This window comes from Alnus glutinosa, chromosome 7 (genome assembly GCF_958979055.1).
Source record: "Alnus glutinosa chromosome 7, dhAlnGlut1.1, whole genome shotgun sequence".
NCBI lineage: Eukaryota > Viridiplantae > Streptophyta > Magnoliopsida > Fagales > Betulaceae > Alnus > Alnus glutinosa.
Genome location: NC_084892.1, coordinates 9,592,046 through 9,615,868, shown reverse-complemented (window position 1 = coordinate 9,615,868; position 23,823 = coordinate 9,592,046). Strand labels below are relative to the sequence as shown.

General features: G+C 37.5%; 3 protein-coding genes across 3 annotated transcripts; 2 read left to right on the top strand and 1 right to left on the bottom strand.

Moving 5' to 3' along the window:
• The first annotated feature begins 10,615 nt into the window (after positions 1–10,615).
• On the top strand, positions 10,616–11,978 carry LOC133873082 (syntaxin-121-like). Its single transcript, XM_062310801.1, has 2 exons — positions 10,616–11,413; positions 11,555–11,978. Exons 1-2 carry the CDS (start codon positions 10,870–10,872, stop codon positions 11,914–11,916), a joined length of 906 nt encoding a protein of 301 aa, XP_062166785.1. The 5' UTR covers positions 10,616–10,869; the 3' UTR covers positions 11,917–11,978.
• A 1,141-nt stretch (positions 11,979–13,119) lies between these two features.
• LOC133873512 (uncharacterized) lies at positions 13,120–18,816 on the top strand. The gene is made up of 12 exons (XM_062311221.1): positions 13,120–13,257; positions 13,407–13,427; positions 13,525–13,625; positions 13,994–14,051; positions 14,162–14,205; positions 14,326–14,406; positions 15,090–15,160; positions 15,296–15,406; positions 15,610–15,692; positions 16,602–16,818; positions 18,134–18,217; positions 18,533–18,816. Exons 1-12 carry the CDS (start codon positions 13,236–13,238, stop codon positions 18,597–18,599), a joined length of 960 nt encoding a protein of 319 aa, XP_062167205.1. The 5' UTR covers positions 13,120–13,235; the 3' UTR covers positions 18,600–18,816.
• Positions 18,817–18,874: 58 nt separating this feature from the next.
• LOC133873511 (33 kDa ribonucleoprotein, chloroplastic) lies at positions 18,875–23,548 on the bottom strand. The gene is made up of 4 exons (XM_062311220.1): positions 23,021–23,548; positions 22,799–22,900; positions 19,307–19,615; positions 18,875–19,208 (listed from the first exon to the last, which is right to left on the bottom strand). Exons 1-4 carry the CDS (start codon positions 23,477–23,479, stop codon positions 19,077–19,079), a joined length of 1,002 nt encoding a protein of 333 aa, XP_062167204.1. The 5' UTR covers positions 23,480–23,548; the 3' UTR covers positions 18,875–19,076.
• Positions 23,549–23,823: the final 275 nt, after the last annotated feature.

The following is a 23,823-nucleotide window of genomic DNA, read 5'->3' as shown; positions in this document are numbered from 1 at the left end:
GGGAAAGAGGGTCGTGATGGATTATAATCCAGGCTGGCAACCCGTAGGATTTAGCGCCAATAAATTTAGACGGCAAACCGGGAAGCTAATAAGGAGCGGAAACTATGTACATTTATCTGACGATTGGGCGCATGTACCGGCTCGTACAAAGGAGGATATATGGGAAGCCCTGATGGTAAGTAGACTTTTACGTACCGTCAAACTTTTTTTTAAAAATTTTTTTATTTAACATCTTCCAACTTGTGTAGGTGGACTTTTACATCCCACCAAATTATGATTTACAAAAAGTAAAACGAGATGCGTTTCGGGATATGGGTGTAAAGCTCAAGAATTGGAGACACAGCACAAAAGTTAATTTAGGCATTCAACGGGGAGATACTCCTGAGACGGTACGAGCAAGAGTAGGGGCAAGAAGACTCTCCAACTACCGCCCTGAGGACGTGGATGCGTTGTTGAATAAATGGTGTGACGAAGAGTATCAGGTTAGTCATGAATTATATTACTATTTGGTGTAGTTTCATTAATTTCATTTAGTTGTGTTAGTGTTTACATAATAAGAATGTTAATTGTGTAGGAGTATGCTGACCATATAAAGCAATTACGAGCATTGCAAAATACTCCTCATTGCACGGGGACCAAAAGCTATGCGAGGTTGTCACACGAAGAAGTATGTGCACCAATTTATTCCATACATATAAATGTAAACATTTTATATATGTAAACATGTGTTATAATGATTTATTCTTTTGGCAGACTGTCAAGGATGGCACTCCTCCTACGCGAGCACAAGCGTACATAAAAACTCACAAGAAGAAGGATGGAAGCTATCCAAATGATATAGTAAAAGAGAGATGTGTATGTTATTCATCTTTCATATATTGTTTTACTTATATGTGTAATTATTTATTTACGATGCACATTAGTTTGACGAACCAACATTTAATACTACATGCAGGAAAGGATGGCGATGCTAATGCCAACCGACTCTGCCGCATCGTCAAGCGTAACACAAGGAACGGTACGTTGGAGACATGACGATGCGTATGCCCAGACGCTTGGCAACAAGCCGGAGTACGCCGGCAGAGTTAGGCAGGTTGGACCAAATATTTGGCCTATGCGAGGGTCCATACGCTCTTACCATACACCATCACAGCCGCATTCTCAAAATCAAGGGCACGCCGTCTTTTCGCAAGAAATGTTTGTTTCTGAGATGGAGAGAGCACTCGAGGTTGAGAGGGCACGACACAGTTCTGAGATGGAGAGAGCACTCGAGGCTGAGCGGGCAAGACAAGCTTCTGAGATCGAGAGAGTACTTGAGGGTGAGCGGGCACGACACAAGTTACAAATGGATGAGGTGTTGACAGCACAATCTCAGATTATGTCCCGTTTTAGCCAAATGGAGTCATTGTGGCGCCAATCAGTATCCGTGCCTGGAGTCTCTCATGATAATATAGTGCCAGACAAGAATTCTGCACATCATATGAATGTGTCATCAGTTGATAGCAGATCAGGTAATAATTAATGAGTTTTTTTTTCCTTGGTATGATTACTTCTGTTTAAATTCACACTTTGTTAACTGCTTAGGACTTTATATAATTTGATCATATTGTTTGCTAACATACTATATTTGTTTTATCATTCACAGATCCTACGGAAAATGCTATGCAGTTACCCGATCATGAAAATCTTACTGACGATTGATATTGGGTAACATTTAGGTTTATTTTGGTTGGCAAATATGTACTTGCCTTTTTTTGCTCCAGTTTTGTTATCAATCTATGACAAAGATTGATTATATATTTTGTTTATTGAAACCTTTGGAATGACTCTTTGGGATTAATTTAGGACAAAGATTGATAATATTGTATATTTTGTTTGTTGTAAGTTTTAGTTTGAGTATTATGAATCTATGTTATGTATATATGTTTAGTGAAATTTTTGGAATAATTTTTTTTTTAGTTGTGATTGTTGATATGAGTTCAAATTGTTGCAATTGTGTTGATTATGGATTGATGGAATTGTTGTAAGCCAATACCAAATTTCGGATTACAGGATTACAGGATTTTTTTTTTTATATAGGTGGGATTGCAGGATTTTAGGTTTTTTTTTAAAAAAAATACCACAATTAGTGGCGTGTCAGGTGGACACGCCACTAATTTGTGGCGTGTCAGGTGGACACGCCACTAATTTGTGGCGTGTCATTGGCTAACACGCCACAAAGTCAAAAATACTGACTGACTCATTTGTGGCCTTCTAAAAACGCCACTAACCCTATGTCACTAATGTTTAGTGGCCTTTCAGGGTGCCTGAAAGGCCACTAAACATTAGTCACTATTCACTTAAATTTTTGTAGTGAGTGATCAACTTAGTAAAATGAGAGTCGAATACATAATGTTACAACTAATGAATTAGTCCATATATCTCCCTTATACATCTCCCTTTATTGGATTCCGGTCTAAAAGAGAGCAAGTAAAGATAGAGACAGTAAAAAATAAAAAATAAAAAATAAATACATTTGTGACATTCTTGCTATATGAAGCCACTCCACTAGTAAGTCCATTGTAATTAAGTTGATTTAGTTACCCTTATAATCCGTTTATTTCGACGTAAAATGATTTTTGTAGTAAAATATTTTCAAGGAAATCATTTTTTCAGGAAAAATGATTTTCTTGAAAATATTTTTCTGCGTTTGACGCGAACGGAAAAATCCCAACGGCGAAAAAAGAATTCAACGACAGTAGCCGGAATCCGGCAACGTCCGGTCGCCGTCATCAGATTTCGGCAAGCCATATTCCAACTGTACTAGCCGAACTTGGGCTTTAATGTAGGAATCCGAGCCAGTTTGGCTACATTCCGGCCAGATCCAAACGGAATCCAATTTGTTTGGCCAGATCCGGCTGCAATCCGATTAGATTCGGCCGGAATGTAGCCAGAGCCCACCGGACATCGGCCAGTTTGGCCAGATTTTGGCCTGCCGGAATTCGATGACGACCTCCGGACGTTGCCGAATTCTGATGGCCGACCATTGCCAGAATCCGGTGAGTACTGTCGGATCCAGCTATCAAATACCAAAATTCGGGACCTTCGGCTGTAGATATGAGCTACCAACAAATTCGAATGCTCGACGGCGGCAGATTCCCACAAACGTGTGTGCAATAATGAAGATTTTAAATCCGGAAAACGATTTAAGGTTTTCAAAATTGTAAATCGTTTTCCAAAAATTAAAGAAGCTTTTATGGTTAAATTGAAAATGATTTCCGTTGACTATTATTTTTGCCCCCACCAAACATTAGAAAATGTCAAAATCATTTTCTAGAAAATATTTTACATCAAAACAAACGGAGCATTAAAAACAGAAAGAGAGAGACTTGAGGCCTTGTGAGCACACGATCCAAAAACTTCCCCTTTATTAGTGGCCAAGTCAATGATTAAGTGAAGATAAATAAGGTTGCTTAAACTACTGCTCAGTTTGTTTTCTTGTTAAACTAATACTTCGTTTGTTTCAGTGTTAAATTTCTTTTGAAAAATATTTTTTAGTGTTTAGTTCGACCAAAATCATTTTTCGAGTTTAAGTTTCTCATTTTCAAACCGTTGGATAATCATTAGATGACCACCAAGCCAGAACAAGGCCAACGCCGAGTCACCACCAAACCACCCTGGTCCATCACTGAGCTACCCCCAAACACCACCAAGCCACCCTGAACCGCCCTTGGACTTCCACCAAGCCACCCCAAACCACCAAAAAAAAAATCTTTTGTTTCGAAAAATGATTTACATTTTTAAATTCCGTAAATTATCTTTTGAGTTTAAGTTTCTAATTTTCAAATTGCTGAACCATCGTTGGACCACCACCAAGCCAAAATAGGGCCACCGCCAGGTCACCACCAAACCACCCTAGACCATTACTAAGCCACCCCCGAACACCATTGAGCCACCCTGAACCACCACCGAGCCACCCCCGAGTATCCTCCGAGCCACCCTAGACCATCACCGAGCCACCTCCGAACCACCATCGAGCCACCCTCGGAGCACCTCGAGCCACCCTTGGACCACCACCGAGTAACCTTGGCCCATCACCGAGCCACCCCTAGACCACCACTGAGTCACTTTAAACCATCATCGAGCTACCCCCGTACCACTACTGAGCCACCCCTAAACCACCATTGAGCCCCCCAAACTACTACCGGACCTCCACTGAGCTACCCCGAACCACCACCTCACTATCGGACCACTCCGAACCACCACTGAGACACCTTTGGACTATCCTAGGGCCACCACAAGCAATTATTTTATATTAATATTTTATGTTTTGAAAAAAAATTGATTTTTATAGGTTAAAATTATTGAATGAAAATATAAAAAATATTTTGTGATTTTCTGTATGTGCCAAACGTCAGAAAATGTTTTCTGCAGAAAATATTTTATGCTTAACCAATTGGAGAGAGAGAGAGAGAGAGACCTAAGCCCTAATTAAACTTGGGTTGCTTTCATAATTATCTTTATTTTCGTATGCTATTGGCTATAAGTGCATGCATTTCTTTGAACAACACATACAAGTAAGTTTACCTATGTCTATCCATAAGTAGTGAGAGCGAGCTTGGCTCTCCGGCGCCTGGCTATTTCCCCCTTCCAGTCCCCCCGGTTGGGCCAAGCTAATGAGATCCGGGCTCAGCCCATTTGTAGTAAACGCAGCTTAAACACTATCACTATTCCAAAACATTTATTTTTCAATGAAAGAAAATCCATACTACTTATTCCCACCATCCCAAGGAGGGGCACTTGATTGATTAGAAGAAACGTCATTGGAGTGCTTCATCTAACTAACTGACCAACAACAATTGAAATACTATTACTACTCTGCATGCAATGCCCTTCCAAGTGATCTTATAACATCCCACCCCTCTTGGATTGGCCTTGTCTTCAAGGGCAAATAAGGAAAGCTGAACTTCATATCATTCGCACCTTCCCACGTGCTCATTTGGATCGGAGTCTCTTAGTGGAGAAGAGACAGTTTTCAAACATTAGAAAATTACAAGAACATCGTCACTTGGGTCATCTTCCTTCGGATAGATCCCTTCAAGAAGGAATAGCTTCTTGCAATGGTGTCCAAGCATGAAACATTCATCGCAATAAAACATAGGCCGCAGTCATATCTTGCTTGCAACTCCGTAGGACTGAGGCACTTCACCACTGGTTCTTGTGCACGGGTCAGTGAAGAATACGATAGAGGTGGTGGTTCAGGTTCTTTGGTATTCATGCCAAAAATATTTTGAGTCCCTTGATGGCAAGCTTCATACAACCGTGCTAGCCCAATTACTTCCATTGCAGGTCTCGCCTCTTGTACCTCATTTCTCAGGTTCACCTTTAGCCCACTCATAAAACACCACAGTTGATGTGGGACTAATAACTTCCCAACGTAATTGAGAAGTTGCTCAAATTGGAGTTGGTACTCCTTAACTAATTTGGTTTGTTGCAGCTTCGTAAGAACTCCGAAATGATCTTCAAACATTGTTGGACAATAACAGATGTGGAAGACGGTTTTCAAGGAGTCCCAAGTTAGGAATTTCTCACTTTCTTTAAATAATTGATACCATATTTCTGTCTCTCCTTCGAGGTGATAGGCAGCAATGAGTTATTTTTCCTCTTCCTCCGTTTGTTGAAATTCAAAGAATTATTCCACCCTGCAAATCTAGCTTGTGGGATAGTCTACTCCGTTGTACATTCGAAAATCCAGTTTGGCTAATTTTGGAATTGCCAAGTTGAAGGACCCGTGAGACTGCTTTTTGTGAGTTTTGGATGTCGAGTTTTCCTCTCAAATTCTTTGCACCTTTGGATAATTCGGCCAAGGCTTTGCTATTTTCTGCCATTTGTTTTATCAGCCCTTCAAACATTGTTTTGATGCTTGCAATTTCTTGTTCTAGTAGATCCACACGTGGATCAGGCATGGATCAAGAACTTGGCTCTGTTACCAAATTGTTATGTGAATACGTAACAGATCTTATAACGCGCCTTTCAACCAAAAAAGAAGCTGGATCGAAATTCTCCTTTCTACCTATTTTAATAGATAGTTATTTTCTTAGAGAATCTAGACATTAGATTCTAAGGAAACTTAGACCTTCTAGATTCTGAGGGAACCTAAACCTTTTTAAACACAAGGTTTGGAGATTAAATTAATTTGCATGCCTTTTGTTATCACATTGAACTCTTTACATAAAGAGTACTACATGACTTGGAGAAGATAACTAACAGATTCGATGATAACCTCTCCTACAAGAACTACAAAACTTTGGAGATAAGTCCTATACATACTTGGCTAGATATTGATCCATGAAACCCTTCTCCTACTCAATTATTTAAATGACACCATCAACTGAATGAGTACCACTATGCACATTTATCCTTAATCAAATGAAATGACAAACATTAAATGAAATACTGCAACTAATCATCGTAGTGCTTCATCTAACTAATTAACCAACAACAATTGAAATACTATTACTACTTTACATGTAATGCCCTTCCACATGATGTCATAACAGCATTCCACTCATTTCATTTTAGGTGCATTAATCATTCCATATTTTTGCATTTTTGCATTTTGCATCTTGCACTTTGGCATCATGTTTCTTGTGTCTTGAGTCATTGATCCCTTTGTCCCTTGTGACAAAGAGAGGGAGAAATTTTATGCAATTGATTTCACTTTGAGTTGGGTTCAATGTTGTTTTAATATTTCCAAAATCACAATGCGCATAGTCAGCTTCAATGTGGTCTCAAAAGATAGGCACAAGAAAAAATTCAATTTAATCCAATTTTAGTCTTCTTAGTGGTTTGATAGGCTTAGGTAGGGTTTGTAAAAAATTCATTACTTGTAATTTTTGTTGTTGGTTTATGGTTTTTGTTACTGAAGGGCAAAAGGAGAAGTTTGTTAGGTTTTTAGTATTGTCTTATTTCAGTGATCAAAACATGGAACACTTAGTTGTTTTGGTGCTTGAGTTTCAAAGTTAAAATTGTAAAATTAACACCACATCAACAACAACATCAACAAGCCATCTTGACGTGGTTGATCTCTAGCGAAGCCATTGAGAGCCTCGTCAACTAGGGCGTCAGCAAGGCATCATGACACAATGCATTCCATAAACCTACTTGAGAGCCTCGTCAGTTAGGTTGTCAGCTAAGTGTCCCAACACCTTTATATTTTGGTTGAAGATACTGATAGGGATTAGGAAGAGAGATATGTTTCTCAGAGTATAGAACGAAAGAGAGAGGAGATGAGAATAGGAAAGAGATAATGCAATAAAAAATTAAGAGAGAGAATTGATAGAATAAACAAATTAATGAGTTGTTCAGCATTGTTGAGTACTACAGTGGTCAACAACTTGGGGGGTGATTCTTGCACTCCCTATTCACAACATGGACACTCTCACAAGATACATTGAGGTGGAGTCCACACACTAGGTCCCACCCCAATATGTTTTGTGAGAGTGCACATGTTGTGCACTGAGAGTGTTTTTTTTTTTTTTTTTTAATCATTTCCCTAACAAATTTATTGAGCACAATGACAATTAGCCCATTTTGTTGTTGTTATTGTTGCTGTTACTGCTGCTAAAATGGCTATAGCCGGATGCAAGTGATTTTTTACCAAATTTTGCCCATTTGCCACTTTTTTGTATTAATTAATTAATTTTTAATATTAATACTCTGTGGGTCGAAACCTGAAGGACTATTTCTCTTTTTTCAACCTATACTGGCGGGAGAGATGAGTGGGGTTAAGGATTTTTCTGTCACTTAGCAAAAAAAAAAAAAAAAAAAAAAAAAAATACATACCTTTAAATGACATTTGAAAAAAAAAAAAAATTGTACTTTTGGACAATTGTGCTTGTATTTCTTATCATTTTAGTGCAATGCAAGTGGAGTTTAAGAGTTTCTATTACTCTTTTTCCTTGGAAAAAATTGACTGCTCTATATATGGTTAAGACTTTGGTATTGGGTATGGCTTTGTTAATTATCAATGAACCTTTGTTAATTATGAATGTTAACATATGTGATGTAGCTGAAGCTAAACAACATTCATCTATGTTTTTTAGCTTCAGCTACATCACATATGTTAACAGAAAAGAATTGAAGGATGATGCATGGTGGAAAGTAACCATGATGGAGAGAAATGAGGGCCAGGGGGTGATGTTGATCATGGCAATAATGAGTATGTTGATGTGTGTTATTGTATGTCCTAAGATGAAGGTGATGTTGATCAGTATGATATTGCCGAGGTGAATGGGAATGGAGGAGATGAAGTTGGCTATAATGATGATGGTGATGCGTGCATGGGAATAGATAGATAGATGAGGAGGAAAAAGATCATGGCGGTGGTGATAAGGATGAGGACGAGCTTCATGGCCGGCTTTTCTATTAGGTCGCATAAGGCCCTAGTGGGAGAAGGCCTCCAAACAATAGCTTTACAATTAAAACTTGTTTCAAAAAGAAGAAGAAAAAAAAAAAAAGAAAAAAAAAAAGAAGAAGCCAATATTCTCTAATTAAGGTCTCAATTATGATAAAAAAAAAAAAAAATTAGGTAAAAATATAAAAAAGCCTCCTGAACTAACGGTTGATTTTAAAATAGCTCCATAAATTTTCAAGTGTACTAAAGTGATCTATCAAATTGCCTGTAAATAATGGCCACTTTTTTAGTATATTCCTATAATATCATTGCTACGTGTCAAATATTTCATTAAAAAAATAATAAAAATAAAAAATTTAAAAATCAAAGAAAAAAAAAATCTGAAGAGGTGACTCCAACAACCTTTTTGGGCTAATGGGGGTGGCCGAACCACCCCTAAGGGCCTTGGGGGTGGTTCGGCCACCCCGATCGGTTCTAGAGTGGTTTAGCCGCTCCCATTGACCAAAATAGGGGTGGTTGGCCACCCGCATTGGCCAAAATTGGGGTGGCCAGCCACCCATTCAAATTTTGTATTTTGTATTTTTTTAGTATCTTTTCCTTGATATATATATATATATTTCCAAAAAATTGCTAATTGAAATATAGAAAGAATTTAATGTGCAAAATATTGAGAGTTTAGAGGGAGGAAGAGAGAAAGATCGAAAGTCACATAGAGAAAAAGCCCTTACTTATGCTGAAAATGTTAGTCAACGATTTCTAATTAAGGCCCTAATTATGATAAAAAAAGAAGAAGTAATGGTTATAATTTCAAATGACAGAAAAAATATAATGCACAATATATTAAAACTTTAAAGACAGAAAGATAGAGAAAAATGAAATATCACAAAAAAAGAGTAGGGCGCAAACTATAGAAAGTTTTTGGGTTAATTCTAAAAAACCTTCCCAAAATACTAACCATTTTTAAAGTAGCACCATAAACTATCAAGTGTACTAATATGACTTCCAAACTACCAATGAGTGCCAAAAAGGCAAATTTTGTCAAAAAATTAATATAATACCATTTGCATCCCTATTTTGCCATTTGAGGGTGGCCGACAACCCTTATTAGCAAAAATGGGGGTGGCTGGCCACTCCCATTAGCCAAATTTTGGTCCAAAGGGATGGCTCGAGCAATCCCTCCATTTGTTTTTTTATTATCTATTTTTAATTTTTCTTTGACTTTTAAATTTAATTTTTAAATTGTTTTTTTTTTTTAGTTGAATATATGATACGTAACAAGAGTATTATATGCATATTTCGATAAAACGGGTCTTTTTTTGGCACTTTTTATAGTTTGGGGATATTAGTATCATTGATAGTTCATGGAGCTACTTTAAAAACGGCTAGTATTTTCAAAGAATTTTTTATAATTAACCCAAAATTTTTTGTCATTGATATCTAATTAAGGACCCAATTATGCTAAAATTATTTAATTTCAAGAATTAAAATCATTAGATGATGATAGCTTGAAAAAAAAAATTCATAATCTTGAAAGTTTTCTCAAATATGATATCTATTTGATTGTTTGGATTTATTTTAAGAAACAAATATTTAAAAGAAGTTTTATAAATAGAAGAATAGAAGAAAGTACTTTAATTGACATACTAGATTATATAAATAACTCTAAATTCTTTTTCAAATGCATGTATCATTTACAAAATTTTATTAACAATATTTGTTACAATTGTTTCTGCATAAAGAAGTTTTTCAAATTTAAAATTGATAAAATTCTACTTAAAATTGACAATGTCACAGCAAAAAAAAAGAATAAAGTTAACTAGCTGTATTACCGATTAAAAATAATATATTAGAAAAAGTTGAACATATAAGTGAAGCTAAAATAAAAATTATTAAATAAATATCTAAATATAATAAAAATGTCTCACTTTTATATTTACATTGGTTGAGAGACGGATGGCCTTTTGAGTACGACATTCAAAAGCCAAGTCAAGGCGACCAAGTCTCGTCTTTATTTACATTTTAATTATTTTAAACATATTTCCATTTCTACAAAAGGCAATATAATAATATCAAAAGAAAAGAAAAGTACCAATTGCTCCTTCCGCAGGGCAGTCTCCCCCCCCCCCCCCCAACGCTTTTTCGTTTCCTACACGGCAAAACGAGTTTCGAACCTTCCATTTCCGTATTCAAACCTGACCCGGCCGGCCCAGACCCTTTCCCTCCCTCCCTCTCTTTCTCTGATGTTTCCTCTTCTCCAAGAAGAAACTGAAACATTCAAAAAACCCTATTTCTCTCTCTCTCTCTCTCTCCCTCTCAAAACTCCTTCAAGGCTTCTAGCAGAGTAGTCGTAGTTGACCCAGACTCCCTCCACTCCCCACCTCTTAAATATATACTCTCTTTTTCTCTAATTTCGCTTATATTCCCAGTCTTATTTTCTGTGTGTATGTACCAGCGAAGAAGAAGAAGCAATTAAGATGAACGACCTCTTCTCTTCCGGCTCCTTCTCTGGGTTCCGAGGCCAGCAGGTCTCCTCCGACCATCACGTCATCGAGATGTCCTCCACGGTCGTCCACCTCGACAAGTTCTTCGAGGACGCCGATTCCGTGAAGGACGAGCTCAAGGAGCTGGACCGCCTCAACCACGCTCTCCGTAGCGCGCACGAGCAGAGCCAGACCCTCCACAACGCCAGGGCCGTCAAGGACCTCCGCTCCCGCATGGACGCCGACGTGGCGCTCGCTCTCTTGAAGGCGAAGCTCGTCAAGGCCAAGCTCGAGGCCCTTGACCGCTCCAACGCCGACCACTGCAGCCTCCCTGGCTGCGGACCGGGTTCTTCGTCGGACCGGACCCGGACCTCCGTCGTGAACGGGCTCCGGAAGAAGCTCAAGGACTCCATGGACAGCTTCAATGGCCTGAGGCAGCAGATTTCCTCAGAGTACCGGGAGACTGTACAACGGAGGTACTTCACAGTCACCGGTGAAAATCCTGATGACAAGACCGTTGACCTTCTCATCTCCACAGGTGAGAGATTGAGCTTAATTCATTTTTTATCATGATCGAGCTTCAGCTTAATGATCGATCTTTTCGATTTCTCGCTTCTATTTTTATTTTTATACATGAAAAATGTGACAAATTAATTAATATATATATATACATATACAGGTGAGAGTGAGACATTCTTGCAAAGAGCGATTCAAGAGCAAGGCAGGGGCAGAGTTTTGGACACCATACAAGAGATTCAAGAGAGGCACGATGCGGTGAAGGAGATGGAGAAGAATCTGAAAGAGCTACACCAGGTGTTCCTTGACATGGCCGTCCTGGTCCAGGCCCAAGGCGAGCAATTAGACGACATCGCCCTCCACGTGGAGAGGGCTCATTCGTACGTTAAAGATGCGGCCCGTGAGTTGCAGGGTGCCAGGGCGTACCAGAAAAACACCCGGAAATGGAGCTGTTGTGGCATTTTACTTTTGTTGGTCATCATCGTGTTTCTGTTGGTGCTCCTTAAGATCTTTAATGTCATATAATAGAGCCATTGATATTCAGCTACCTACGAGAGTATTGTACTTAAATTATCGTGTTTTTTTTTTTTTTATGAAAAAAAAAAAAAAAATAGTTTATTTCATTCATTCCAGCAGATGAAAGTAGTACAACGTACCGAACTCAAATGAGCTCAATGCTTTCCTTTCCCTGTTCTTCTTTGCTTTATGTTTTCTTGTGGCCCGATCTAATTGTGGGAGAAGTTGCATTCTATAATAGATTGAGGTAGTCTATCAACACGTACGTACTTTCTAGTAACAAATCACTCGGAAATGAACAAAACAATTTGACAAAGCTTTTTTTTTTTTCATTCCAATATATTAAACTAACTTGTATTTAGAGTATGTGAGCTCGGCTCATTTAACTCTTCGCCCACACTAGCCACATGCCCTTTCTCCATCATCTCTGACTACCTCACCTTCCACCGATGTTCTTTTTTTACAACGCGTGTATGCCACGCGCCACCACCCTCCTTTTGTTTCTCCGAGTACGTCTCGCAAAGCAAAAAGCCGCCGAAATCGGAGGTAGAAAGGCAAAAAGCCAAGGGAAAACAACTAAGGGCAGGAGCTGTCCAAGGATAGGCCAACCCCGAGCCTAATTGAAATATAGCATATACATGCAGTCCTGCATTTAAGCCTTCAACGAACTGCATGTTGAGCTTTCGACCCATAAATTCTGGTTAAGAAAAGGCTAAACTACATTTTTATTCTCAAACTATCATCCTATATATTCTTAGATCCTGTTTGAATTATGGTAGGAAATAAAGCCTTTAAAATAAAATAAAAAATTTTGGAAAAAGCTTAATTTTTAAGTTTTTTCAAAAGTGTGTATTGGCCATATTTAGAGTAAAAAAAAAAAACTTTTACAATTTTTTACCAAACATACCAACTTTTTAGGTACTAAACATACATTTTAAGTTTGCTAACACAAGCTCAATCGTGATCTAAAATTGATCACGACACTTTAATGTTGCAAATCATTCCTTAATTCAAAGTTTTGGCTTCTGTTTATCTCTTTTTAGGAAATTTATTGTTGAGTTGAATGAAAGAGTTGGGAAAATAAATTATCTCTCATGTTAAGTAAGTGTATCTATAACCCTGTTAGGACATGGGCCTGGCAGACCGATCCATATCCTGAAGCCCATCACTAGATAAGTGGGCCCCCACATACTAGCAGGTGGTGGACTAATTTCGGGCCAGATCCAGGGATCGCTGACTCTACGAGGAAGACGATTGCCGGACACCTTGGACAAAGCTAACCAACCATTACTCCTCTGTCCCTCTCTCACGTACGTTGCGAGCTCACAATGGCGACAGTGCGCATGATAGGCAAGCAACTCTTCAACAACAATCCCCCACAACCCTTTTGTTTTTGTTTGTAGTACGATAAATCATTATATGATTTAGCCCCAACTAACCATTACTCTTTTTATCTCTGATTGTGCTTTTATTTTCCGTCTCGCTCCTCTCAAAAACAGATATAGCCGTCAACTTCACAGGTCAGTCAAGCATTTCATCAAACATATCTCGTCCACATTTTTCAAACTTCCTCTTTCTTTAGCACTCAAATTTTGAATGCCACATTTCGCAAAACAGATGGCATGTTCAAAGGGATCTACAATGGCAAGCAATGCCACGTTTCGGATATAGCCGCGGTTTTGAGTAGGGCTTGGACTGCCGGCGTGGACCGAATCATTGTAAGTCTTATGCGACACGGTTTCAGATTGTTTAACGTATGGTTTTGCTTCAATTTTGTCAATAATTTGGTTCCTAAGAATCAAAAAGATTGAATTTTGACTTGTTAGATTACTCTAGTACTATTCATGGGCTTAGTGAAGTTGAGGAAACCATTGGAACATAGACACGGAGTTATAATTTTTTTTTTTTTTCTCGTTCAAGATTTTTTTTTTCCTCAGTTAGTGAACGAGGAAAATTATACAGAGAAGTAGCAAATTCAGAAAGATTAGTTGAGTTTCAGTAGATTATAGAACCATTACATTCATTATAGTGTTCAATTTGGTTGTGCTGTAGCTCCGTGGTTCTTCTCATTTGGTTTGTGGTGCAGGTGACTGGTGGGTCACTTGAAGAGTCAAAAGATGCTCTTGCAATTGCAGAAACGGATGGTTTGTTAACCAATACATGCCTCACATTCTCGTGTTCTTCGTCATGAACATTCTGTATATGTTTCTACATAAGGGTTTTCACCAATTTGATGATTCATCGTTTGTTACAGGAAGGCTTTTCTGTACAGTTGGTGTGCACCCAACACGATGCAAGGTTGCTTATTGTTCCTTAGATTTATGCTTCATTATTTTTTCGTATACATGTTATTTGTGAGTTTAATGGTGTAATTTTGTTGTAAATGTTTGTGATTGTGGGATCTTGTGTTTTGTTTAGGAGTTTGAAGAGAGTGGGGATCCAGAAAATCATTTTCAGGCTCTTTTGTCGTTGGCCAGAGAGGGAATTGAGAAGGGAAAGGTATGTCGTATTGTCTGGATCAGGCATTTCAAGTATAGACCATCTGCAAAAGATGTTTGTTTAAATGGGTCTTATTTACTGGTTGTATCTTCTTTATGAAGCACTTCGATGAACATGTTTTAATGAGAGATGGATATAATAGTGCAAATTGTACTTTAGTTGCAGCTAATGTAGATGCAAACAGTTGCAAATCGGATATGCAGAGGAGTTCAAAGTTTAGGTGTTAGTTGTACAGGGGGCATGGCTCTTTGGGCAGCTAATGGAATCTTAAAAAAATGACCTTTTTCTGTCTTACATTGGATTGGTATTTGCATGCAGCTTATATAGATGCAGAATTTTGCAATATGAAGTGTGGAGAATATTGATGATAGTTGTTTGAGAAATGCTAAATACTACACCCTCATCTCACTCTCATCCCACTAGGCTGATGTGGTAGTGCCCATCAGCTAACAATGGCTGATGGGCACTATCATATTAACCCAGTGGGATATAGGCGTACGTAGCATATAGCATTACTCTAGTTGTTATGTTGTTTTTGTAATTTATATATTTTTCTTAACAATGCCAACATGCTATAGCAAAATTCTTCTTATCCTGATACTGTTAGGTAGATGAACAATCTGGTCACATCTCTTAGTTTCAAAAAATTATTCTTTATATGGTACTCTAATGTTTTACATCAGGTAGTCGCAATTGGTGAATGTGGTTTGGACTATGACAGGCTTCACTTTTGCCCGGCAGAGATTCAAAAGAAGTAAGTGGTTTCTCAGTAAAATAGTTTTTTGCTGCACATCCATTGTATTCTGTGCTTATTTTTTTACCGCTCCTCTCTTTATTTCAATCGAATGTTTTTGTATGTTATGTCATTTGTCTGCGTTATGAAAGCTAGGTATTTTGAGAAGCAGTTCGAGTTGGCATATGCAACAAAGCTGCCCATGTTTCTTCATATGCGTGCAGCTACTGAAGATTTCTGTGAAATTGTAGAGAGAAATAAGGACAGGTACAATTTCTGAACCCCATAATTTGCAGAATCAAAATGTACTGGTTTAAGGTTGTTACTAGTTTAAGCTTGTTATACAATCCGTTTTTCACATTATAAGTACATAAACGTTCAAGTTTTTTAGTTGCATTTTTCTGACGTCATTTTGCCATGCCGGTGTGCATAGCTTTGATTGCATTCTTTTTTTTCTGCTTGTTTCACAGGTTCAGTGCTGGAGTCGCCCATTCATTTACTGGTTGTGCAGAAGATTGTGATAAGCTTCTTTCATTCAGTAATATGTATATAGGTGAAAGTTTATCTGTTTGCTGGCTTTATGATATCTGTTTCCTTTTTATGCTGTTTATTGAACACAATTACATGATACATAATATAATAATTTGAGGTTAAATATGGTACTGGATAGATCTCATCTAAAGGCTTTGTCTTCTCTGAAAACCACGGTAAGGGCACGTTTCATAAGCGTTTGGGGAAGGGGTTGGCATCTGAATTTCTGGGCAGGCCTGACCCATCAAAATCCATCTACTCGATATGATAACTTGAGATGTCTTGAAGGGGTGACAATAATTGCAAAATTTAGAAGTTGTTTGGTAACCAAGCCTAAAATTTTCAATTCCCATTTCACTTCTCCCAAAAAAATCAAATAAAAAACATTCTAACTTTTTTACACTTTTTACATCACATAAATAATACTATTCAAATAAAAAAACCCACTACAAAACAAAACTTTTTCACTTTTCTATAGAACATTCTCAAATTTTATATCACATCAATCATTCCTTACTACTATTCAAATAAATATACCAATTCACAATTACTTACCAAACAGCTTTTTAGTCTAACCAAAGTGCATCATGCTATTATCAAGGAATCTACTTGTGACAATAATGACTTTTAAGACCAAAAATTGATAATGTTTAGGGGATTTTGATTTTGAATCAACTTTAGTGTTTTGCTGATTTAGAGAGGGGTTATCAGTTTTCTAACACTTACACAATAGTCGATGGAGCTAAAATCTGCTTGTTGTGCCTTATGTCTGAAAACCAACCTCTAAACCTCAAATTTATTCTCATGCTTTCGGAAACTTTTGAATATTTTTCCCCTCTAGTTTCACATCCTGGATTTGGTTTTGAAGATATCACTAGTTACATATCCTGGTCAATTTCATGACTATTACACACTTTTTGGTACTAAACAGGAGTAAATGGATGCTCTCTGAAGACAACTGATAATCTTGATGTCGTGAGGGCCATTCCTGTGGAGAGAATGATGATCGAGACAGATTCTCCATATTGTGAAATAAAGAACACTCATGCTGGGATTAATTTTGTGAAATCCGTCTGGCCCTCTAAGAAAAAAGAGAAGTACGATCAGGACTGCATTGTTAAAGGCCGCAATGAACCATGTTTAGTTCGGTCAGTATTTTTTTTGTTGAAGTACTGTGTTTCTAATCTTTTTAATGTCATTCCTTTTTAGATGAAATTTTATATTAGTGGTTGAAAATTTTTAATGGATAGATGTCATATAGTGTTACTAAATGACATTTGTTTGAAGAAAAAATAATAATAAATGACCATTAATGCTTTGTTCCTATAGAGAAAGAGAAGTGATGATAGTAACTTCAACTAATGCAAACTCGTCCAAGTGTTTCTGAGGGTAGTCACCTCAGTAACTGCAATAAGTGACTACCCTCTACAAGGGAGAATGGAACAAGGTTAGGTATGCATGCCATGCATTTTGTTTTAGGGGAAATAAAAAACTAGTCCTTGGGTTTTAATGCATTTAAAATTACTTAAAAAAATCATTACGTAGGTTTTAATTACTTTAAAAATCATTCCTTTTGTCAGTTTTTCCATCCAAACTGTTGAAAGAATTTTTGCCACATCAGCCAATCACCCATAACTATGTATTTGGAAGGACACGTTATACCCACAACCTGTGTTAAATTTCAATTGTATCAAGCAAAAAACCAAAAAAGAAGAAGAAGAAAGGTAGAGGGGTTTGACCGCCTCCACCCACCTCCTTTGTGGGGGGCGTGCAGGTTGCTCTTTTTTGTTTTGTTTTGTTTCATTGTTTTTTGCTGGATACAATTGGAATTTCACACAGCTTGTGTGTATAACATGTTCTTTTAAATAAGATGTTCTTGGCGACTAGTTGACGTGGCAGAAATTCTGTCAGTAATTTGAACAAAAAGCTGGTGGAGGGAGTGATTTTTAAAGTGATTAAAACCTAGGTAGTAATTTTTTAGCATTAAAAGTCAGGGATAAATTTTTTATTTTTCCTTAGTTTTAATAAAGACAATTATATATGTGGGAGAGCGTTTTCAGGATGGAATGTTTGTTTGGGATTTAGTATTGGAAGCTACTAACGATGTCAAATGAATTACATCTGGGTATACATCTCCTTTTATTGCAATATAAAGATTGTCATTCAGAGATGACCATCCTTGAGATAAAACATGATGAGTATGTTGTTCTATGGTGCATATGTGAATGTCCTCGTTGAGACAACCTTCTTCTTGGCACTTGGGAAACTCTCGTGATCCTCTACTGTTTTACTTGTTTAATCTGCTAAAACTTGAAACTTAGACAAGTGGTTTCAATTTGTCGACCATTAATTATGACAATTTTTAAACTGTCAATAAGTGCACATTTTTACATCTCCAACTGGTTTCAAATCAGCTCTTAACTTTTTACTTTTTTCTTGTGACAATATGGTCATGTTTTGTAGGCAAGTTCTGGAGGTGGTGGCTGGTTGTAAATGCATTAATGATCTAGATCAGCTGAGCAGGACCTTGTACCACAACACATGCAGGTAATTTTGTCGATATAGATCTACTCTTATAGAGTGATGGACTGCTTACTGCTTACAAGTGAATGTTCTGCCAATTTTAGTGTTATAGCCGATTTATGATTCCCTTTTCTAGGAATATCAGATTGTAACGTTGATCATTAATTCTCTGTACTCAAATTTTTTTTTCATCCCAATTGTAGAGCAACTCATGTCAGAGTAACCTGAGCATGATATTTTCTGTTTGCCACCAGAATTGCTTTATCAGTATGGTGGTTTATTTCATTCACCATCACAGACGTGCATTGTTTTGCTCTATAAGACTATCTTGTTGTGCAGGGTTTTCTTTCCTCATGACTTGGATTCTGCGGCAGATGCTCTCCTTGCTGATGGTCACGACTCTTAAGCGAGCCAACTAAAATCATATTCGTTCATTACAAAGACTTTTCAGGTCCTCTATTCCTCCACTCTATTGAGAAAGCGACGAGTCTCGGTTACTCTTCTGTGAGTGACATTCGGCATAAAAAAGGAATTTATTGGACTGGGAGCCCTCTACATTTGTATTTTATTTGCCAGGTACATCCAGTTTTGGAAATGGAAATTGCAAAGCTTTCAATCTATTATATATATATAGTCACATCACGAAACCGTATTCCAGATTCCAGAATCACGAGAGATTAGTTGTTTTACAAGCTTTTTCACAATCATATTCATCAATGGATTATTCGACAATTTCCCTTTTAACATAAGGTGCAGTTAAGGCAATTCCGCTATAAGTACATTGTGTATAACTCAGCGACAGGAACAATATGGAGCCTGTACACGGTTGTAGACTAGGAGAAAAATAAAAGGACTACAAGGAGTAAACAGAAACATATTTCCATCAGATGCTGATGCTAGAAAGTAATTCACTGCTGTCAAGGATGTTATCTGCATTTATTTTCTCTGCTGGAGGAGAAGTGGAAGAAGCCCTTTCAGCGGCCAAATTTAGTCGTAAAGGCCGCCCTTCAACCTCCTAATAGCATATTAACACAAAGAAAGGTTATTATGTATCAGGATATCATATGAAAGATTCATGTTGGTGTAAAAATTCAATCACCAAGTAGTTATTACCACTCCATTCATGGCACTCAAAGCAGATTCTGCATACTCGGCGGTCTCAAAAGAGACGAATCCAAAACCACGAGATCTCCCTGAGTCTCTCTCATAGATGACTTTGGCACTCAATAGCCCTTGCTGATCTGCAAAGGCATCTCTAAGGCCCTCGGAAGTGAGGCCCCAACCAAGGTTTCCAGCATAGAGCTTGTGAGGGCTGTCTATATAGCCCCTGTTGCTGCTCCTTACCTTTGGGCCCATAACTTCCCTTTCACCTCCTCTTGGCACTTCTGGGAAGTTCACCTTAACAGTTCGGCCTCCTACTTGCTGTAAAAGCATCGTAACCATTTTTTTAGTGCCAGTAAAACCCAAAAGTTAACCACATAAAGAACTTAAAGCTACAGTTTACATCAAATCTCTGTTTATGTAATATGGTTGCAATCTTAAGATAAGACTTCCATAAAGTACTTTGAAGTAAAGAAAGTTGTTTTTTCAAACAGAACCATCCAATTCGGGTTTCTTTAAGTGATAACTTATTCTAAGCTGTAGTCCATCACAAGCATGGTTGTAATAAGGTTGCCATCTTAAGATAAGACTTCCATAAAGTACTTTGAAGTAAAGAAAATTGTTTTTTCAAACAGAACCATCCAATTCGGGTTTCATTAAGTGATAACTGTCAGAACTAATAATAATTTAAAGGGAGATAAAGGAAATAGAGAAAACACAGATTTTAGGTGGTTCGGCCTATAGCCTACATCCACACGACAAAGCCTTTTGTTGGCTACATCTTTCCTTTATTTATTTGATTGTAGACAAGACTCTCTTTATAGATAAATAGTTTAAACATTACAAGTCTTTTCTAATTTTAAATTAACAACAATAAATCTAATTTATCAATTTGTAACTCTTGTCTCTTGAATACTTGTAACTTGTCTCTTGTAACTCTTGTAACCTTGTTTCTTGAGTTATTGTAACTCTTGTCTCAAAACGCCCCCACAAACCTAACGGTAGATCACAGACGTTGAGGTTTGATCTTGAACATTAAAAGGTTAGAAAAAAAAAAAAGAAAAAAAAAGGCTACTATTGCCTGAATTGGAACATTAGTTTCTATAACCGAAACTTGGACTTGGCGACTCTGGCCAATATCAGCGACTATGGCCAGGACTTGGACATCTGTGACTTTGGCCGGCATCGGTTACTATAGCCGGAATTTGGACATGCATCGGCAACTTTGGTCGGAAGCGCCTATACTATGGCCAAAATTGGGTCACCTATAAGCACAAAACCTCTTTAGGCTTTTTTTTTTTTTTTTTTTTTTCAACAATAGAGAATTGGGTGGGTGGTATTTGCTGGTAGAGGAAACCATGGTAGTGTGGCATGTCATCTTGACGAAGAGAGAGACTCGCGTGGGTGTGGGAAGAGAAATAACTCGAACACAATATGAGAAAATGTGGAAGGATGAGAAAACCCAAGAAAAAAAAAATGCACACGATGAATATTTGTGGGCTTTTGATTTTGGTTATGATTGAAGATGCAAGAGTGAACAAAAAAAAAATTGGCACAGGATCATATATTGGCGTTAGCCTATAACTCTGATACCATGATAGAACTAATAATAATTTAAAGAGAGATAAAGGAAATAGAGGAAACACAAATTTTAGGTGGTTCGGCCTATAGCCTACATCCAGACGTCAAAGCCTTTTGTTGGCTACATCTTTCCTTTATTCATTTGATTATAGAAAAAACTCACTTTATAGAGAACTAGTCTAAACGTTACAAGTCTTTTCTAGTTCTATTAACAACAATAAATTTAATTTATTAATTTGTAACTCTTGTCTCTTGAGTGTTTGTAACTCATGTCTCTTGAGTTTTTGTAAGTCTTGTGACATTGTTTCTTGAGTTCTTGTAACTCTTGTCTCAATACGCCCCCATAAACCCAACGGTAGATCACAGACGTTGATGTTTGATCTTGAACATCAAAGGGTTAGAAAAAAAAAATGGCTACTAAGGCCTGAATTGGAACATTGGTTTCTATAACCGAAACTTGGACTTGGCGACTTTGGCCGGTATCAGCGACTATGACCAGGACTTGGACATCGGTGGCTTTGGCCGTCATCGGTTACTATAGTCGGAATTTGGACATACATTGGCAACTTTGGTTGGAAGCGCCTACTATGGCCGAAATTGGGTCACCTATAAGCACAAAACCTCTTTGGGCTTTTTTTTTTTTCAACAATAGAGAATTGGGTGGGTGGTATTTGGTGGTAGAGGAAACCATGGTAGTGTGGCATGTCATCTTGACAAAGAGAGAGACTCACGTGGGTATTTCTCGAACACAATATAAGAAAATGTGGAAGGATGAGAAAAACCAAGAAAAAAAATGCACACGATGAAAATTCGTGGGCTTTTGATTTTGGTTATGATTGAAGATGCAAGAGTGAACAAATTTTTTTTTGGCACATGATCATATATTGGCATTAGCCTATAACTCTGATACCATGTCAGAACTAATAATAATTTAAAGAGAGATAAAGGAAATAAAAGAAACACAGTTTTTAGGTAGTTCGGCCTATAGCCTACATCTACACGTCAAAGTCTTTTGTTGGCTACATCTTTCCTTTATTCATTTGATTGTAGACAAGACTCTCTTTATAGAGAAATAGTCTAAACGTTACAAGTCTTTTCTAGTTCTACATTAACAACAATAAATCTAATTTATCAATTTGTAACTCATGTCTCTTGAGTGCTTGTAATTCATGTCTCTTGAGTGTTTGTAACTCTTGTGACCTTATCTCTTGAGTTCTTATAACTCTTATCTCAATAATAACTTATTCTAAGCTGTAATCCATCACAAGCATGGTTGGATTTTTATTTTTTTTGGATGAATGAGAAATTTTTACTAAAGAGAAAACACAGTACAAACACTCCAGCTTATCCGCTGGTACACATGCTACTCAACATCATCTTACAGAACACACCACACCTACCTATACATTAGACAAAACACAATTCCAGCAAACAAACCAACTCTAATTCTCCTATTTTGAGAGTATTTTATCTGGTAATCCCCAGCTGCAGCACATCTCTAAGTTCTCACTTGTCTTTTTGAAGTTGGATTGGGAAATTTTTTGAGAAAAAGCACCAAATCCTATCTTGAACCAATAATTTTACGACTAAGGTAGAACTCTATCCAACCCTGCATGCCTCTATGAGCAATGCAGAGGAATGAGCATGTAGTAGCTAATTTTCCATAACTTCAATAAAACAGCTAATGGAAACACATAAAACCCCTATAACGGAACATAATTATAACCCAACTTCATGGGAAAATCATATTACATTCAGAAACTTAACAGCATGACTATAAAGCAAGCAATTAACAAGAATCGAGCATTCAAGGCTTCAACATAAAGCCATCAATTTGATAGTTAAATTGCAAACAACCGCACAAAAAAAAATGCAATATTAACTTAGCAACTTTATGAATGGTGTCAAAGAAATTTTACTTACAGAGCCATTAAACATCCGAATTGCTTCTTTAGCTTCCTCAACACTCCCCATGGAAACAAACGCAAACCCTCTGCTCCTATCCGTAAGTCTATCATAAACAACCTAAAGGAAACCCAACAGAGCCACCAAACATTAGACAATCACACGGAAGAGAACAACAGTAATACCCGAATATATACTCAAAAGTGGAACAAGAATTAAGGAAAGCCACAGATGACAGACCTCCACAGAAAGCACACGGCCAGCCTCCTCAAACACTTCAACCAACTGGGCAGAAGTCATGGAATATGGCAAATTACCAATATAGAGCCTCCCTTCTTGACTAGGCCTCAATGCCTTTGGCTCATCCTCTTCCTCTTCCTCTTCCTCTTCTTCTGCTTGATTTTCACTCGATTCTGTTTCTGGGTCTTCTTGTTCTGTGCTTTGGCTATCTTTCTCGGTCTCCAAGCCGTCGAATGCGGCCGAAGCGCGGGGGAAGGGTGGGAGAGAGATGAGAGGGAAAGGAGAGAAGTTGTGGAGGTGGGCTTTGAGTTTGAGGGGTTTTGGGGGTTTGGGCTTCGATGGGAAGTGGGTAGGTATGGGGACGGCAGAGTTGGTGAATGAGAGATTGGAGAGCTTGTTGCAGCAGAGTGAGGAGGAAGCTGTGGCTGTGGCAGCCATGGAGAGCGATGAGGCTGACATTGTCAAAGGAAAAATGGTGAAATAATATGTCAAGTCTGAAGGAGAAGAAATTATGGTTGCACCATATGGATAAGATTTGTTTGCTTTTACATTTACTTTAAAACGAAAGAGAGAGAACAAATCTTTTACTACTTTTCCTTTTGGCTAGGAATAGGATTTATGTCCGGTTTGAAAGTACTTTCTAAAAATTTTGCTGTCGTAAAATGTGAAAAAAATTCAAATTTTGAGATTGAAAGTAAGAAAACATTTTAAATGACCACGACTTTAAAGGTTAAATTATAATTTTATTAAATATTTAATTGTATTTAATTACATTTTAATTGATTTTTCAAATTATATATACA

Excerpts from the sequence above, each read along its gene's own strand:
- LOC133873512 (XM_062311221.1), top strand. The coding sequence starts at position 13,236 with ATGGCGACAGTGCGCATGATAG. Across the intron at positions 14,052-14,161 it reads TGCAATTGCAGAAACGGATG|GAAGGCTTTTCTGTACAGTT; the intron begins GTTTGTTAACCA and ends CGTTTGTTACAG. Across the intron at positions 16,819-18,133 it reads AATGAACCATGTTTAGTTCG|GCAAGTTCTGGAGGTGGTGG; the intron begins GTCAGTATTTTT and ends CATGTTTTGTAG.
- LOC133873511 (XM_062311220.1), bottom strand. The coding sequence starts at position 23,479 with ATGTCAGCCTCATCGCTCTCCATGGCTGCCACAGCCACAGCTTCCTCC. Across the intron at positions 19,616-22,798 it reads TTCGGATGTTTAATGGCTCT|CAAGTAGGAGGCCGAACTGT; the intron begins GTAAGTAAAATT and ends ATGCTTTTACAG. Across the intron at positions 19,209-19,306 it reads TGAGTGCCATGAATGGAGTG|GAGGTTGAAGGGCGGCCTTT; the intron begins GTAATAACTACT and ends ATATGCTATTAG.
- LOC133873082 (XM_062310801.1), top strand. The coding sequence starts at position 10,870 with ATGAACGACCTCTTCTCTTCCGGCTCCTTCTCTGGGTTCCGAGGCCAG. Across the intron at positions 11,414-11,554 it reads TGACCTTCTCATCTCCACAG|GTGAGAGTGAGACATTCTTG; the intron begins GTGAGAGATTGA and ends ATACATATACAG.